The following is a 17,343-nucleotide window of genomic DNA, read 5'->3' on the forward strand; positions in this document are numbered from 1 at the left end:
CCCATTCATGGTGATGTAAAAGTTGGGTATTCATCCTTTCTGATGGCCGAGTAATATTCCATTGTATATATGGACCACATCTTCTTTATTCACTCATCTGTTGAAGGGCATCTTGGCTCTTTCCACAGTTTGGCTATTGCGGACATTGCTGCTATGAACATTGGGGTGCATATGGCCCTTCTTTTCACTACATCTGTGTCTTTGGGGTAAATACCCAGTAGTGCAATTGCTGGGTCATAGGGTAGCTCTATTTTTAAATTTTTGAGGAATCTCCACACTGTTTTCCAAAGTGGCTGTACCAACTTGCATTCCCACCAACAGTGTAAGAGGGTTCCCCTTTCTCCACAACCTCTCCAACATTTGTTGTTTCTTTCCCTGTCCATTTTTGCCATTCTAACTGATGTAAGGTGGTATCTCAATGTGGTTTTGATTTGGATTTCCCTGATGGCTAATAATGATGAACATTTTTTCATGTGTCTGTTAGCCATTTGTACGTCTTCTTCAGAGAAGTGTCTTTTCATATCTTCCACCCACTTTTTGACTTGATTGTTTTTTGGGTGTTGAGTTTGAGAAGTTCTTTATAGATCTTGGATACCAGCCCTTTCTCTGTAGTGTCATTTGCAAATATCTTCTCCCACTCTGTGGGTTGCCTTTGTTTTATTGACTGTTTCCTTTGCTGTGCAGAAGCTTTTTATCTTGATGAAGTCCCAAAAGTTTATTTTTGCTTTTGTTTCACTAGCTTTTGGAGATGTATCTTGAAAGAAGTTGCTGTGGGTGATGTCAAAGAGGTTACTACCTATGTTCTCCTCTAGGATTTTGATGGATTCCTGTCTCACATTGAGGTCTTTCATTCACTTTGAGTTTATCTTTGTGAATGGTGTTAGAGAATGGTCGGGTTTCATTCTTCTGCATGTGGCTGTCCAATTTTCCCAGCACCATTTATTGAAGAGACTGTCTTTTTTCCATTGCATGTTTTTTCCTGCTTTGTCAAAGATTATTTGATCAGAGTTGAGGGTCCATATCTGGGCTCTCTATTTTGTTCCATTGGTCTATGTCTGTTTTTGTGCCAGTACCATGCTGTCTTGGTGATCACAGCTTTGTAATATAGCTTGAAATCAGGCAACGTGATGCCCCCAACTTTGTTTTTCTTTTTCAACATTTCCTTGGCAATTCGGGGTCTTTTCTGATTCCATACAAATTTTAGGATTGTTTATTCCAGCACTTTGAAAAATCTCATTGGAATTTTGATCGGGATGGCATTGAAGGTATAGATTGCTCTGGGTAGCATAGACATTTTAACAATGTTTATTCTTCCGATCCATGAGCATGGAATGTTTTTTCATCTTTTTGTGTCTTCTTCAATTTCTTTCATGAGTGTTCTGTAGTTCCTAGAGTATAGATCCTTTACCTCTTTGGTTAGGTTTATTCCAAGGTATCTTATGGTTTTTGATGCTATTGTAAATGGAATCGTTTCTCTAATTTCTCTTTCTACAGTTGCATTGTTAGTGTATAAGAAAGCAACTGATTTCTGTGCATTGATTTTGTATCCTGCCACATTACTGAATTGCTGTATGAGTTCTAGTAATTTGGGGGTGGAGTCTTTTGGGTTTTCCACATAAAGTATCATGTCATCTGCGAAAAGAGAGAGTTTGACTTCCTCTTTGCCAATCTGAATACCTATTATTTCTTGTAGTCTGAGTGCTGTTGCTAGGACTTCTAATACTATGTTGAACAACAGTGGTGAGAGTGGGGATCCCTGACGTATTCCTGATCTTAAGGGAAAGGCTCTCAGCTTTTCCCCATTGAGGATGATATTCGCTGTGGGTTTTTCATAGATGGATTTTATGAACTTGAGGAATGTTCCCTCTATCCCTATACTCTGAAGAGTTTTAATCAAGAAAGGATGTTGTATTTTGTCAAACGCTTTTTCTGCATCAATTGAGAGGACCACATGGTTCTTCTCCCTCCTCTTAGTAATGTGTTCTATCACACTGACTGATTTGCAAATGTTGAACCACCCTTGCATCCCGGGGATAAATCCCACTTGGTCGTGGTGGATGATCCTTTTAATGTGTTGTTGGATCCTATTAGCTAGGATTTTGTTGAGGATTTTGGAATCCATATTCATCAGGGATATTGGTCTGAAATTCTCCTTTTGATGGGGTCTTTGCCTGGTTTGGGGATTAAAGTAATGCTGGCCTCATAGAATGAATTTGGAAGTTTTCCTTCTGTTTCTATTTTTTGAAACAGCTTCAGTAGAATAGGTATTATTTCTTCTTTGAATGTTTGGTAGAATTCCCCAGGGAATCCATCAGGCCATGGACTCTTGTTTTTTGGGAGGTTTTTGATCACTGCTTCAATCTCATTACTGGTTATTGGCCTATTCAGGTTGTCAATTTCTTCCTGTTTCACTCTTGGCAGCTTATAGGTTTCCAGGAAGGCCTCCATTTCATCCAGATTGCTCAGTTTATTGGCATATAGTTGTTAATAATTTCTAATAATTGTTTCTATTTCCTGAGTGTTAGTCATGATCTCTCCCCCTTTCATTCATAATTTTATTAATTTGGGTCCTTTCTCTTCTCTTTTGGATAAGTCTGGCCAGTGGTTTATCGATCTTATTCTTTCAAAGAACCAACTTCTAGTTTCATTGATCTGATCTACTATGTTTCTGGTTTCTAATTCATTGATTTCTGATCTAATTTTAATTATTTCTCTTCTAATGCGTGGCTTAGGCATCGTTTGTTGCTTTTTCTCTAGTTCTTTAAGGTGTGTAGTTAGTTGGTGAATTCGGGATTTTTCTATTTTTTTGAGTGAGGCTTGAATGGCTATGTATTCCCCCTTAGGACCGCCTTTGCAGTATCCCATAGGTTCTGGACCGATGTGTTTTTGTTCTCATTGATTTCCATGAATTGTTTAAGTTCTTCTTTGATTTCCTGGTTGACCCAAACATTCTTGAGCAGAATGGTCTTTAGCTTCCAAGTGTTTGAATTTCTGCCAATTTTTTTCTTGTGATTGAGTTCCAGTTTTAAAGCATTGTGGTCTGAGTATATGCAGGGAATAATCTCGACCTTTTGGTATCGGTTGAGACCTGATTTGTGACCCAGTATGTGGTCTATTCTGGAGAAAGTTCCTTGTGTGCTCGAGAAGAATGAGTATTCTGTTGTTTTAGGGTGGAATGTTCTGTAAGTATCTATGAGGTCCATCTGGTCCAATGTATCATTCAATGCTCTTGTTTCCTTGTTGATTTTCTGCTTAGATGATCTGTCCATTGCTGAGAGTGGAGTATTGAGGTCTCCTACAATTAACGTATTGTTATCAATATGACTCTTTATTTTGGTTAACAGTTGGCTTATGTAGATGGCTGCTCCCATGTTGGGGGCATAGATATTTACAATTGTTAGATCCTCTTGTTGGACAGACCCTTTAAGAATGATATAGTGTCCTTCTGTGTCTCTAATTACAGACTTTAGTTTAAAATCTAATTTGTCTGATATAAGAATTGCTACCCCAGCTTTCTTTTGAGGTCCGTTGGCATGGAAGATGGATCTCCATCCCTTCACTTTCAGTCTGGATGTATCTTTAGGTTCAAAATGAGTCTCTTGTAGGCAGCATATGGATGGGTCCTGTCTTTTTATCCAATCTGCAACCCTGTGCCGTTTTATGGGAGCGTTTAGGCCATTCACATTGAGAGTGATTATTGAAAGATATGAATTAACTGTCATCATGTTGCCTGTGAAGACCTTGTTTTTATAGATTGTCCCTGTACATTTTTTTTCTGTATCACTCTTGGGATCTTTCTCCTTTTATAGAACTCCCCTTAATATTTCTCGCAGGGCTGGCTTAGTGGTCACATATTCTTTCAGTTTCTGCCGGTCGTGGAAGCTCTGCATCTCTCCATCCGTTCTAAATGAAAGCCTTGCTGGATAAAGTATTCTTGGCTGCATGTTCTTCTCATTTCGTACCCTGAATATGTCTTGCCAGGCCTTTCTGGCTTGCCAGGTCTCTGTGGTTAGGTCTGACGTTATTCTGATGTTCCTCCCTCTGTATGTAAGGAATCCCTTCCCCCTAACTGCCCTTAAGATGGTTTCCTTGGTTCTAAGATTTGCAAGTTTTACTATTACATGCCGGGGTGCTGGCCTGCTTTCCTTGATCTTGGGAGGGGTCCTCTCTGCCTCTAGGACGCGAATGTTTGTTTCATTCCCCAGATTAAGGAAGTTCTCAGCTACGATTTGCTCAAATACATCTTCTAGTCCTCTCTCTCTCTCTCTCTCTCCACTTCCTCTGGGATTCCAATTATTCTGACATTGGAACGCTTCATGGTGTCACTTATTTCTCTGATTCTATTTTCATGGATTCTGAGTTGTTTTTCCCTGGCCTCCTCTCATCCCTTTTTATTTATTATACTGTCTTCCAGATCGCTTATTCTCTCTTCTGTCTCAGTTACCCTAGCTGTTACATTATCTAGATTGGATTGGATCTCATTGATAGCATTTTTAAGTTCTGCCAATTCACCTTTTATTTCTGCCCTTAGAGACTCTTATGTTGCCATTAATTGATTTCTCCATTCTAGCCATTGTCTTCATAATTGCTAGCCTGAATTCCATCTCTGACATCTTGGTTATGTCTGCATCCATTTGTAAATCTGCAGCATAAGTCATAATCTCTGAGTCTTTTCTGTTTTGGGGGCTCCTCCTCCTAGTCATTCTGTTTATGGGTGTTTGAGGGAATGTATAGAGTCCAAATTATTGACCAGAACCCAAGCAAGATGCACCTGTTTTCTTGGGACCTTAGGGTTGCTGGCCTCGTTTTCCCAGCCTGTCTTCTGTGGGAGGGGCCTGCCGCGCTGTTACTCAGACAACCCTGTTTGGGCGGAGTTTCCCTGCGCCCCTGTGGCGGGGGATGGGCTCAGTGGGAATCAGTCTTTGGGGCTTTTGTTCTCTGGCGCCTCTCCCTGGCGGCTTTCCGCGTCTCTTCCACGAGTCAGAGCAGAAGAGACTGTTTCCAACCCTCTGCCTCCAAGCAGAGAGATCGCAGTCTGTTCTTCAGTGAGCTCTCCAGGCCACACCGTCTCTGTTTCTGTCCATGCTGCTATAAACTGCAGCGGCCTGGGTTGTGCGCCCCTCCGCAGCACTCCCAGTCCTGCCTCCAGGTCGGGGCACGTCTCTGCCCTTTGTGCTTCTAAAACTGCCAGCCGCTCCCAGTTCGTGCACACGCGACCCCGCCGCTCAGGATTTCCGCCCCAGGGGCTGCCCTAAAGTCCTTTCCCTGCTGCTACCGGTCTGTGAGTCTGCGCCCCATCCCCAGCGCGTGAGGCTGTCGCTCCCCAGCGGTGTAGGATCCCCACAGCCAGGCACCCTCCCACTGCCGTTTATCCTCCGATATCTGTCCGCAGAATCATGGCTCCCCACTTTGTACCTCAAAACCAACCGCCTGCGGTATTCTGTCTGTAGAGATCCAGATCTTCTTACACCTCAGGCTGGTTTCGTGGGTGCTCAGAGTGGTCTGGTAGATATCCAGCTCAATTCCGGGGACCAGCTGAAATAGGGCCCCCTACTCCTCCACCATCTTTCCCATATATTTCTTTTTATAAATCACACTATCACAGGACCCCAAGGAGCTTTTATTTATATGAATTATATCAATGCTTATTGTATTAATTAAAATTAAGATATTCTTAAAAAGTTTTGAAAATTAAAAAATTATATGTATTTAATTCACTTAACAAATGTTTTACATTTTTGCAAATTTTTAAAATGTATATACTAATAGAAGCATCTAGATTTTCATATTTTCTGCATTCAATCTATTGCACTATCACGTACCATATAGCCTTTGGAAAACTCCACTATAAAACTGTGAGCAAATTAAAGTGAAAAAGGCAAATAATGTCTCAGTATTACTATGAAAATAACTTCTACCTTGCAGACACACTGAAAGTGTCTCAGAGACCCCAAGGGACTTCTAGACCATACTTTGAAAACCACTAGTCTAGTGAATTCAACAGATAATGTATTTTTAGTACTATCTTACCCAAAACTACAAAGTTCTTTGAGAACACAGACAGGGAAACACTAACTTTGGAGAAAGCCAGGGAAACTTCTACAGAGGTGGTGTCATCTGATCTGAGACTCAAGCCCAAATCCTTACAAACTAGACCCCATAAGAACTGTACCCTCTCCCTCCTACTTCTTGGTGTGTCTCCTACCCCTCTCCTCTTCTATCTCACTTGGTTGCTGTTCCTCAAACTAGCCACCCTGGCTCTGTTTGTCAAGCCTTTGTATTTACTGTTTCTTCAGTATGAAAGGCTCTTCCCTCGTATTATCCCACCATTGTTCTTGCCACACCTGATAATCCTGAAGGTTAAAGGAGAGCTGTATCTCCACACAACTATAATCCACTCAGGGCCCACTCCTTGAGAAATTCTGCCTTACACTAACTGTTATATATGTGCACTAGGAGCCATAATTAACAAATTACATGGTAGCATTATTTGTAAAAGTGAAAAATGAGTGGAAAAGCAACCTAAATATCCATCAAGCCTAGAATGAAAAAAAAACACTAGTGCATTCACATAAGAGAATGAATTAGAGCTACATGTTCCAACATGAAGTCTCAAAAACAGTAACATTACGCACAAAAAACCTAAATGTCCATAAACACGAGAATGAAAAAAAAACACTAGTACGTTCAAACAAAAGAATGAATTAGAGCTACATGTTTCAACATGAGTCTCAAAAACAGTAATATTAAGATGCATGAAAATAAAAAGTTTCATAGGTATGAATATTTATGAATTTACGAATAGTTACACTATTTACAATGTAAAATTTCTTAATTTATATTTTGATAAGTAACACATGATTTAAAATTATAAAAATTTCCTCCCATTCTTGTCCTCCCTCCAGTTATACAGCTTTCCTTCCAGGAGACAACCAATATGACTAGTTTCCTGGGTATCCTTCCAGATATGTTTTGTTATACAATGTTAAGTTCACAGGACATATTATAATATGGTTTATGTATCTCCAGTATAAATTAAAAGTTTAAAATATGCATGGAAATGATGAAGTCAAATTAAGAATAAAAATTACAGGCAAAGAGGGAGAGGAACTGACTCAGAAAGGGCACTTCAAATGTACCTATAGTGTTTCATTTCGGGTTTATTGGGTTTTCTCTGCATTTTTTTTTTTTATACATAAAATAATTACTGCTCGGGGCCCTGGGTGGCTCAACTGGTTAGGAGTCTGCCTTCAGCTCAGGTCATGATCCCAGGGTCCTGGGATCAAGCCCAGCATCAGGCTCCCTACTCAGTGCGGAGCCTGCTTCTCCCTTTCCCTCTGCTGCTCCTCCTGCTTGTGCTCTCTGTCAAATAAATGAGTGAAATCTTTAAAAAAAAAAAAAGAAAGAAAGAAAAACAAGGCAGGTTTTTAAAAATAATAATTTTTCTGCATAAAAGAAAACAGGTGAAGAGGATCAGATTTGAGAAGGTAATCAGTTTGGTGTCAAATGGCGTGAAATCAGATGGAGTGAAAACAGATTTAGTGAAAACTAAAATAAGGGCATTCATTCAATACTTTAAAATGAGTCTAAAGTTCAGGATAAAGCTAGAGATCAGGGATTTACATAAAGTGATACTTGAAGTTCTAAGAATAAATATCCCAATACATGTACACTGCATAACTTAACGGCACAGATTTCTTAAGGACCGAGCCAAAACTTTGCTATTTTAGCTTCTCTGGAATACCACCTACTGCTCATAATAAGATTTCAATTTACCTATAACTCTACTATTTTTCTTAGATTTAAAAAAAAACAAAAAACCCTGGGGCACCTGGGTGGCTCAGTTGGTTGGGCAACTGCCTTCAGCTCAGGTCATGATCCTGGAGTCCTGGGATCGAGTCCCGCATCGGGCTCCTGGCTCAGCGGGGAGCCTGCTTCTCCCTCTGACCCTCTCATGCTGTTTCTCTCTCTCTCTCTCAAATAAATAAAATCTTAAAAAAAAAAAAAAAACAAAACCCTGCAGTGTGTGAGCCTATTTTTGTAAGTAACTTAACAATGGACAGTAACACACATACACATACACCTACCTCTATTAAATTACAATCAAAGGGAGACAGTGTTCTGGTTAGCTCTAGGTAAACTACAAAACATTTCTTGATCGAACTTTAATAATTAAAAATTTTTCTACAGTAGTCTCCAACATAGCTTAAAAATGCTGTAAAGTTAACTTTTAAACAAATCCTTGATATAAATTATTTTCTTACCTTGTTTCTCTAATAAAAGTACTATCTTGACAAGTCTTTGAAGGCTGAGATTATTAGAGCTAGTTCTGTTGCTCCTGAAGTTTAAAGAGAGTATTCATCAACTTTCTCCATCTCTCACTGTTATAAAGCAACTTCTTTTTCCAGATTCTTGAGCTGTTCCCGGGCATCCAACTGACCTCTTCTCTAGTTCCCTCCATTCTGTAACTCGACTGACAAGTATGTATTAAATGTCTACTTTGTAAAAAGCAGTGTGTTAGACACCACCCCTCTGGTCCCTAAAAAGGTGACAAAAACTGCATGGCCTTAAGAAAATCTTTGTATATCTTGACATAATGCAGAATCCTTAGAACTTAACATTCTAGGCTTGGGAGATCAAAATTACAATGCTATACCAGTAATCTAAGTGGAAATACATTTCAGTAGATTTATAGGTCTTCAAAAATTTCATAGAGTACAGATGTTTTTCAGGCAATGGATGCCATATTAAAAGCATGCCATCTAGTACTGCTCAGAACCTGAGGGTCATTCAGTTAAAAAGTACATGCCTACTTGTTCTGATAACCTTTATAGACAAACTGTGAGTTAGAACGCATGTATATACATAAGACTCCCTAAGATACTTCTTTAGCACAAGTTAAAGGATCTCAATGACAACAATAAACAGGGAACTCAGTTAAAAACCAAAGATAAAAACCTTGGGGTGCCTGGGTGGCGCAGTCACCTACGCCTCGGGCTCTTAATTTCAGCTCAGGTTATGATCTCAGAGTCGTGAGATTAAGCCCTGCATCAGGCTCTGTGTTCAATGCAGAGTGGGCTTGGGTTTCTTTCTCCCTCTCCCTCAGCCCCTCCCCACTGTGCGAGCTCTCCACGCTCTCTCACTCTCTTTCTCTCAAATAAATCCTTAAAAAAAAAAAAACCCAAAAAGATAAAAACCAAAGATAAAGGAGGGTTTGGAAATAACAATAATCTAGCATTAGAATTGTAAGAATGTTGCTCTTTGGTCTCAGCCAGAGAAAAGAGATGAGGAAGGGGACTTCATCATTTGGAAAGTATAGCAGTAAGATACACACGTTGTGCCCCTACTGTGGCTCTAAGGTCTACTGCCTTCAGAAGTCCACCTGTGGCAAATGTGGCTATCTTGCCAAGCAGAAGAGAAAGTATAACTGGAGCACCAAGGCTAAGAGACGAAATACCACTGGGACCAGTTGAATGAAGCACCTAAAAATTGTATACCACAGATTCATGAAGGAACAACGCCTAAACCCAAGAGGGCAGCTGTTGCAGCATCCAGCTCATCTTAAGGATTTCAACGACTGATTAATCACAAAATAAATATTTTGGTTTTAAAAAAAAGAAAGAAAGAAAAGAAAGAATGTCTTTTGACAATTGTAGTGAATCATTTATACATTTTAGAATAACAGCTCTCAAAAACTCCCTTGACTACTCTTCCCTACAATAAACTTTACAGAAATGCACTAAGAGTGAAACTGGCTTTGTTACTGGCTTTGTTATATTGTGTTAATAATATTGATACAGTATTTTTTAAACTGTTAAAAAGACAACGTCACTGATATAAAGAGATTTTTGTCACTGATATAAAGAGATTTTTAGAGTAAGTAGGGCATCACTGCCTCAGCAGCTTATAGAAAGATGGCCATTACAAAGTCCTATAGATGACTCAAAAACACAAGCTTCATCTTCCTCCCTTCTCTCTCTGCAGCCAATCAGTGAACATAACAAACAACTGAAAAGCAAATTTTTATCACAATTTAAAAGAAAGCAAGTTTCACAGTCTCTCCAGGGGATCAGATCATTCATCTTTATGCCCTATATCCACACTTTATGTAACTACAGAATGGTGATGATGATAATAATGACAGCAGTTAACATAACTAAACATTTACTACCAATCAGGCATTTGGCCAACTGCTTTACATGATTCACTTACTTAATTCTCCCAACAACACTATGAGAAAGATATTATTAACCCATTTTTCAGCTAAGAAAACTGTGGCTTTTAAAAGGTTGACTAACTTGTCTGGGGTCCCATATATAGTATGTATTAAGTGGAGCCTGGGATTCTATTTGTTTAACTCAAACTGCAACAATAAATAGCTATAGTAACTATTATACTGTCTTACTGTAACTGATTCAATGGCTCCCTACTGCTTATTATATTAAAAAATCCTCACAGAATAAGGTTCCATTCATTCATTTGTTTAATGGAAAGACTTTTGTTGAGTATTTATTATGTGCCTTCATTTCTTCACTGGAAAGACTTTTGTTGAGTATTTATTATATGCCAACGCTATACCAAGTGACTCAAAGATGTAGGTTCTGAGTGAAGCTGCTAAATAAATGATCTCTGGATCCCTCATATGATTGATGTTTTTTAAAAATCACCTCTAGGGGCCCCTGGGTAGCTCAGTGGGTTAAGCATCCAACTCTTGGTTTGGGCTCAAGTCATGATCTCAGGGTCGTGAGATCCACACTCAGCGTGGAGTCTGCCTGAGACTCTCTCCCTCTACCTCTGTGCTCTCTCTCTAAAATAATTTTTTTTTTAAAGTCTCTCCTAAAAAAAAAAAAATAACAAAATAGAAATCAGCTCTAGGCAAATAAAATAGCATCATTATAGGAAATGGAACCCTGGAATACATAGATCACACATCCAAGCATTTATATTCTAAGGGTTGTGGACTAGTCATTAATAACAAAATTTTCCAACTTTGCTCTACTACATATTTTCAAAATTTTCTACCAAACAAAAAATGCAATGAAGACACAGAACACATTCACACGTACACACACACACACACACACACACACAGGTCAAAAGATCTTTCACTTCCACATTTAACTTACAGAATAATATAGCTTGTGTTGGGAAAACCATGGTCATGAGTGGCCTTAGCTTTCTCCCTTTCCAGCTTGAAGAGACATCTGGTTGCCAGCTGTGTAGCTCCTAAAAGTCACTGCTTGCCAAGTAGTTGGCAGAAGGTGGTGAAGAGCTGACCACCTGCAATCCATTCTGACACTGCCTTTGACCATCGCTTTAGAGAACTGAATACATTACAGAAATTCCAAAAGGAGTTGGCTAAATTTCAAGGCAGGAAGTTGGCCATTTTGGCTGAACTTACTTTAATTCAAATCAAAGGGGTATGATGTGGGAGAAAAGATAAAAAAGCTACTAAACCTTACAGGAAATTTTCAGGGCTATGTCCTTAACCTCTCCCAGATACTGTCCACCACACTTCTATCCATTTTTACTTTAAATATAAGAAGTATATAAACAACTACAGCTACAGGGGGAAAACTACATCTATGTCTATGCAAACATATGTGTCATTCCTATTTTTCACTTTTATGTCAGTACAATAAATATATTCAGTATACATACACAATGTATGTCAATATAGTGTATTATATACATTACATATGAATATATATTTATTAACATGGAAATTTTACTTAACTTTTATGTTGTTATTATGTCTGCTGTACATAGTATATATATCATACACAGTTGTATATCAGAGGTAAAGGTATACACATATTTGGGAAGATGCCAGTTTGGGAAAGGTGCTTGCTTAAAAAAAAAATCAATACAATTTCCCCACTGATTCATGATGTAAAATTCTATAATCAAGGCTTGTAGATTTGTAATTATGGTATGTCAGCTACATTTAAACAAGAGTGTTAAAAGATTGTTAAAGTTAAACTAACACAATTGCAGTGTGAATTGTCCTAGTCTCATTCTAATCTACTGGTGTCACTTTCATTTAATCAGAGGAAAACTATGGGCCAATGTCAGTGCTATTTCCAATGCCCTAACATTCTTTGTTCACGTTGGATTTTAAACCATTACCAATCTAAAATGGTTATAAAAAAGATATATTTAAAAAAGTATTTTTAATCAGTTAATTCACTCACCAGTGGGCTAGTTTAGCAAGTTTTTTTTTTTAAAGATTTTATTTATTTATTCATGAGAGATAGAGAGAGAGAGAGAGAGAGAGAGGCAGAGGCAGAGGGAGAAGCAGGCTCCCCGCGGAGCAGGGAGCCTGATGCGGGACTCGATCCCAGGACCCTGGGATCGTGACCTGAGCCGAAGGCAGACGCTTAACCGACTGAGCCACCCAGGCGTCCCTAGTTTAGCAAGCTTTATTGAAAATAAGTTGGCTTTAAGGTTATTAAATAAACTTTTATGTTAAATGCATAACATTTTGTTTTTGCATAAGTATTCTTGTACTTACCATAAATCTAGTAAAAAAAACTTATTTTATAAACACAAATCTTACTTGGGAATTTACAGCAGACATAGATCATTAAGCTGAAATACCATATCAACATTTAAAACATTGAGCCTCGATTTTCTTCTACTTTAATAAAAGTTATTTTCTAAATCCCTAACAATTTAAATTGATACAGAAAACTACTCTGGCAAGGATTCATATTTATAGGACACAGTTAAGTTTTAATTTAAGTAAGGTACAACATTCAATTCACAGTTGTATTATCAGCAGATAGCCTCCAAATAAATCATGGCACACAAAACAGTGGTATGCTAGCTAGTTACAGCAGAAGTACTAATACAAATCATCCTGGTTTGCCTGAGACTTTCCCAGTCTTAGCACCCAAGAGTCTACATCTTAGAAACCCCTCAATCCCAGGTAAACTGGGACAACTGATGCCACCAAGATATCAAAAAAAGGGAGGGGGGATTTTCAGTTATGCACTGGAGAAAACGAAAATTGGAGTGATATTTGATAACACCCTGCTAGGCTGCTACATTAGCTGTGACCCAGTGACAGATACCAGTAGGTCTAGCAAAAGCCTGAAACATGGATCTTGGTGCCAGACCCGAACCCACCAACTAACACTCATTAAATAATGAGTCACATGTGAACAAAGGCTGCTGCTTGAAGAAACTGCACACATCTCTTACAGCCATAATTAGCTCTGGAAAAACAATCCTGTTACTGGGAAGGGGATATTTAAGGAGCCCTTGAGAGGCTCAGTACCAAGGTAGCCTCATTGCTGTCCAACTCTTATAAGCCATTCTTAGTAACTGGACTCTTTCCTTGTTTCTAGAGTTCTAACCTCTTTCTCAAAACCTATTTCCAGCAATCTGATCCTCTCCCTTTGTTACCATATGAGATAACAAAGTTTCTTTAGGCCTAGGGTACTGTAAGGCTTCTGCCTATTTCCTTAGGGCCTAACCTAAAATCCTGAAACTTGCTTCTACTTTCCTGTCTAATGTGATTTGCCATCACTGGACTGCCTTCACCATTCTGCCAACATGCTGAGACTCACATCTTTCATTCATTGATCTCTCTGTTGCCACATACCATCATCTACTTACTGCCTATATCCATACTCTTATAACTTTCCCCATCCCTGCTCAGATTTCTTACTAAAATCCACTACAGGGAACTTCTGGATCCCTGAAGTATTCTAGCAGACTGATTAGACACTAACTCTAAGAATTCACCCTCCCTAGGAAAGCCACCCAAACTGAACTCTAGAACTTATAACTAGAATATAATTCTAATGGCTCTCAACTCCTGGAGAGAAAACCTGAAATAATTGGGAGACAGGAATGATGACTTTAAATGTCTTCTTTCAAATAAAAGTTGTGACTTCTGAAGAGAAATGAGGCTATGGGAAATGAACATCTGGCTAAAAAAAAGAACAGAAATTGGTTTTTAGACCATTGCTTTAAGAAACCACTGAACAGAAGCCTGTTCACAAAACCAAGAACATGTCTGAATCATGAAACTAATCAAGAAGTCTTTGAAACTAAATTTGGAGAGGAGAGAAATGCATACCTTTGAAGACCTTTTTATTATAAAAATTTTAAACACATACAGAGAAGAACATAATGAAGCCCATGATCATTCCACCCTAAAAATTATTAATATGTTGCCGCTGTATCTTGCATTATCTACTTTTTTCTTTGCTGAAGTAAAATGTAGAATTTAAAAAATAGGACACTAAGGCAAAAGGTGAAATCAGCAAAATAACTTTCTGGCAAAAAATAACAGAAGAGAGACAGGGAACAATATTTATGGATTTAGATGGTTGTCTACCAAGGTAAAATATAAATAATGAACAGTTAAAATAGAAATTTTAGGTTTATTAAAGAACGTATCTCCTTTTACTACAAATGGGGAAGCTCTACACCAAAATGTCCTTAGAAAAACCATGAAAAAAATCTGTGGTAGACATTTCCAGTAATTTATAAGCAATTTGAGTAAATACATAAATTTTAAGTAAATAGTAAATTATGAAGGGGTTTCACAAAAATGGTAAATTTTTTGTACTGAAGTACAAAGAATCAAAATTAAAGTTTGATAATGCTCTATTGAAATAAATTGAAAACCAAACTTTATTTCCAAGCTATTTCCATATGCGCTTGACAATTTTTGAAAGCCTAAAAACTTAGCTTATTAATTATTTAAATGGGTGTGTTTTCTCTAGAATATGTATTATAATCATATAACTACTGGAACTAATTTTATAAACTAGTGTAGATCATTAGGATGAGAAATGACAAGATCATACAGGTAATTAATGGAAAACTATCATCAGGAGTCATTTCTCATGACTTTTGGCCTAAAGCACTCTCCGTGATACCCTGGTACTTCTGCCAAATAGATCTACTAAAATGACAAACAAAACCTAGCAAAAGTGAACAACAGAATTCTAGGGTGAGTGACAGTGCAAATTATTTATATTTTCAATTATACATGTCAATTCCCCTATTTCACACATCTTTAAAAATACTCTTTTTTACAGCATTGCAGCTTAAATAGTTGTAGATCAGAAACTTTGGTTCTTTTCCCTGTTCTGCCATTAACTAGCACGAGTTTAGTTTTTCTACTTTAACTTCATTAAACCTCAGCTTCTCATTTGTAAAACAGGTACATAAACAATACTACTAAGTTAACATTAACTAGCCACTTACTATTTGCCACATACTGGGTTAAAAAGCACAGCAGGCATTTCTTGCAAGAACTGCAGGAGGTGGCTACTAACTCCACTTTACAGATGAGGTAACCGAGGCACGGTGCAATGTAAGGTATTCAGCAACATATAATAAATGGCAGAATCAAGATTTGATTTTTCTCTCACTTGAGAAAAGGCTGTTCACTTGACTACTACTCGCAGAATCTTCCTACTGCCGTAACAATAAAGCTTCTAGGAAAGTAGTGCGATCCTCAGAGGCAGTACCTTAGTTAAGTGAATTTATTCTTCCCTTTGCCTGTCCTTCCTCCGGTGGAAATTATCAACAAAGGGAGGAAAGGTGGAGAGGAAAGGGAGGAAGAAGCCAGACGGCTAGCATTAGACATTTACTTCTACTGCAAAATAGCCTGCTTCTTCTGGGGGCTGTTTATCTTTTCTCCGAGCATGCCTCATCAAAAAGTTTGATGTTCCTGGGTCTGCAGCATAAAAATCTAGGAAGTACTGAAGTGTCCAACGGCACTCAGAATTATGGCCAATTACAGGACGGGCCTACCCAGGATAGTTATTTCAACAGCATCCCACAGCTTCGGGGGCGAACTTCGGGGAAACTGACGGAGGGGAGAAATAGGCCACAGAAGTTTGGTGAGTGTGCTGCAAGTTCTTAGAGACTGGGAGTCCCGCCTGCCATGTTAGATCACAGGGCCCCAGCAAGGCCTCATTTTTGAGGGCCGGGCTCTCGGCGTCCCCGCTAAACCTCAGAACGGGCTTGCGCATCCATCTGAGGGCAGGTAATGGACTGAATCCGCCCCCCACCAATCAAGCTGGGCAGGGAGACCCGCGACGCGCGCACCCCGGAGGTACGACCCCGAACGGCGCCGCCTCCGGCTCCGGGCCGCCGCCCCTCCACCTCCCCGGCCGCCGCTCCCCGGTCTCCTCTACCGCCGGCGCCCGAGGGGCGGGGCCGCGCCGACCCCGCCGCCCAACGGTTCGGTTCTCTAGGAGAAAGACGGCCGGGGCCGGGGCGGGGGCGGGGGCGGGGGGGTGTCCCGGCCCGCGGGCTCAGGCACCGACGCGTCCCCGCCGCGTCCCGGCCGCGGAGCCCCAGGTGAGGCCTGGAGTCCCGAGCCCGCTTTGGGCCTGCGCTCCGCCCGGCCTCTCGGACCGCCATAAGGCGAAGGAGAGGCGGCGGCGTGTGCGCTGCTCGCGGCTCCTTACCGCTTCACCACGCCGGTTTTGATCTTGATCTGCCTCACGCGAGGATCGGCCATGACCACTCGGGCGCCGCGGGACGGAAGGGTGGAGAGCTAGGGTAACAGCGGCGGAAGACGGCGCGTAGGAGGTGGTAGTGTCGGCGTAGGCGCCGTGGCCCCGCGCGCATGCGCAGGCCCCGGCGCGGCCCTGGTGCCGGGCCACACCGACGGGCGGGGTCGGAGGCCCGCGGGCCCAGGGCGGGTCACTCCGCGCAGCGGCTGTCATCCGCCTCCACCCACTTTCCCCCTCGTGGAGCCTACCCTCGTCTCGCTCGGACAGCCTTCCTTTTAGTGTTTGAACAGCCTTTCTTTCAGTGTGGACGCGAGTTACACTTTTCCCGGTCTCCACAGCCTGGGCGTTGTGGGAAACTTCAGTTACCTTCCCCGGTAGATTGGTTTGGCCATGACATTGCTTTGCGAAATTATCTGCCTAATGGACGGAATGACCTAAAAATTGTATTAAGGATATTTTCGGTGTCATTATCTGGTGTCAAATGGGGCAAAGTAATGTATGTTTGATGAAATAAACTAACATCATGCACTCAGTCAAGAAAATCTCTACCTCGGACCTTTGCAAAACATGTTTGTAGACATGTAACTCACAGAAGAAAGGACTCTAGGACTTATTCAAATAATCCTCACCACTTGCTTATCTTCAATATTCAAGTTACAAAAATGTATGTGGCATACAAAAGCTTGGGCTTCGTGGTCACACAACCCGATTGACTTCGGAGGTTCCACGGTATAATAATTGGACAACACTGGGCACATGGGCCACTTAACCTCACTGCTGAGCCCACTGCCTTGTGTGCAAAATGAAAATAATTCCCACTTTACAGAGTAGATACGAAAATTAAATCTCAGTG

The 17,343-nt window shown here is 40.3% G+C and overlaps 1 protein-coding gene and 1 pseudogene across 1 annotated transcript in view; one reads left to right on the forward strand and one right to left on the reverse strand.

Annotated features, from left to right (window-relative positions):
* Positions 1-16,614, reverse strand: part of TBCA (tubulin folding cofactor A) — an 86,402-nt gene extending 69,788 nt beyond the window's left edge. Inside the window, exon 1 of the mRNA XM_035014703.1 lies at positions 16,443-16,614. Within this exon, the coding sequence (XP_034870594.1) occupies positions 16,443-16,495 (53 nt within the window). The 5' untranslated portion in view covers positions 16,496-16,614. The remainder of the gene's footprint in view (positions 1-16,442) is intronic.
* Positions 9,285-9,565, forward strand: LOC118016924 (annotated as a pseudogene).
* Positions 16,615-17,343: the final 729 nt, after the last annotated feature.

This window comes from Mirounga leonina, unplaced genomic scaffold, assembly GCF_011800145.1.
Source record: "Mirounga leonina isolate KUSES-001 unplaced genomic scaffold, KU_Mleo_1.0 Mir_168, whole genome shotgun sequence".
Classification (NCBI taxonomy): Eukaryota; Metazoa; Chordata; class Mammalia; order Carnivora; family Phocidae; genus Mirounga; species Mirounga leonina.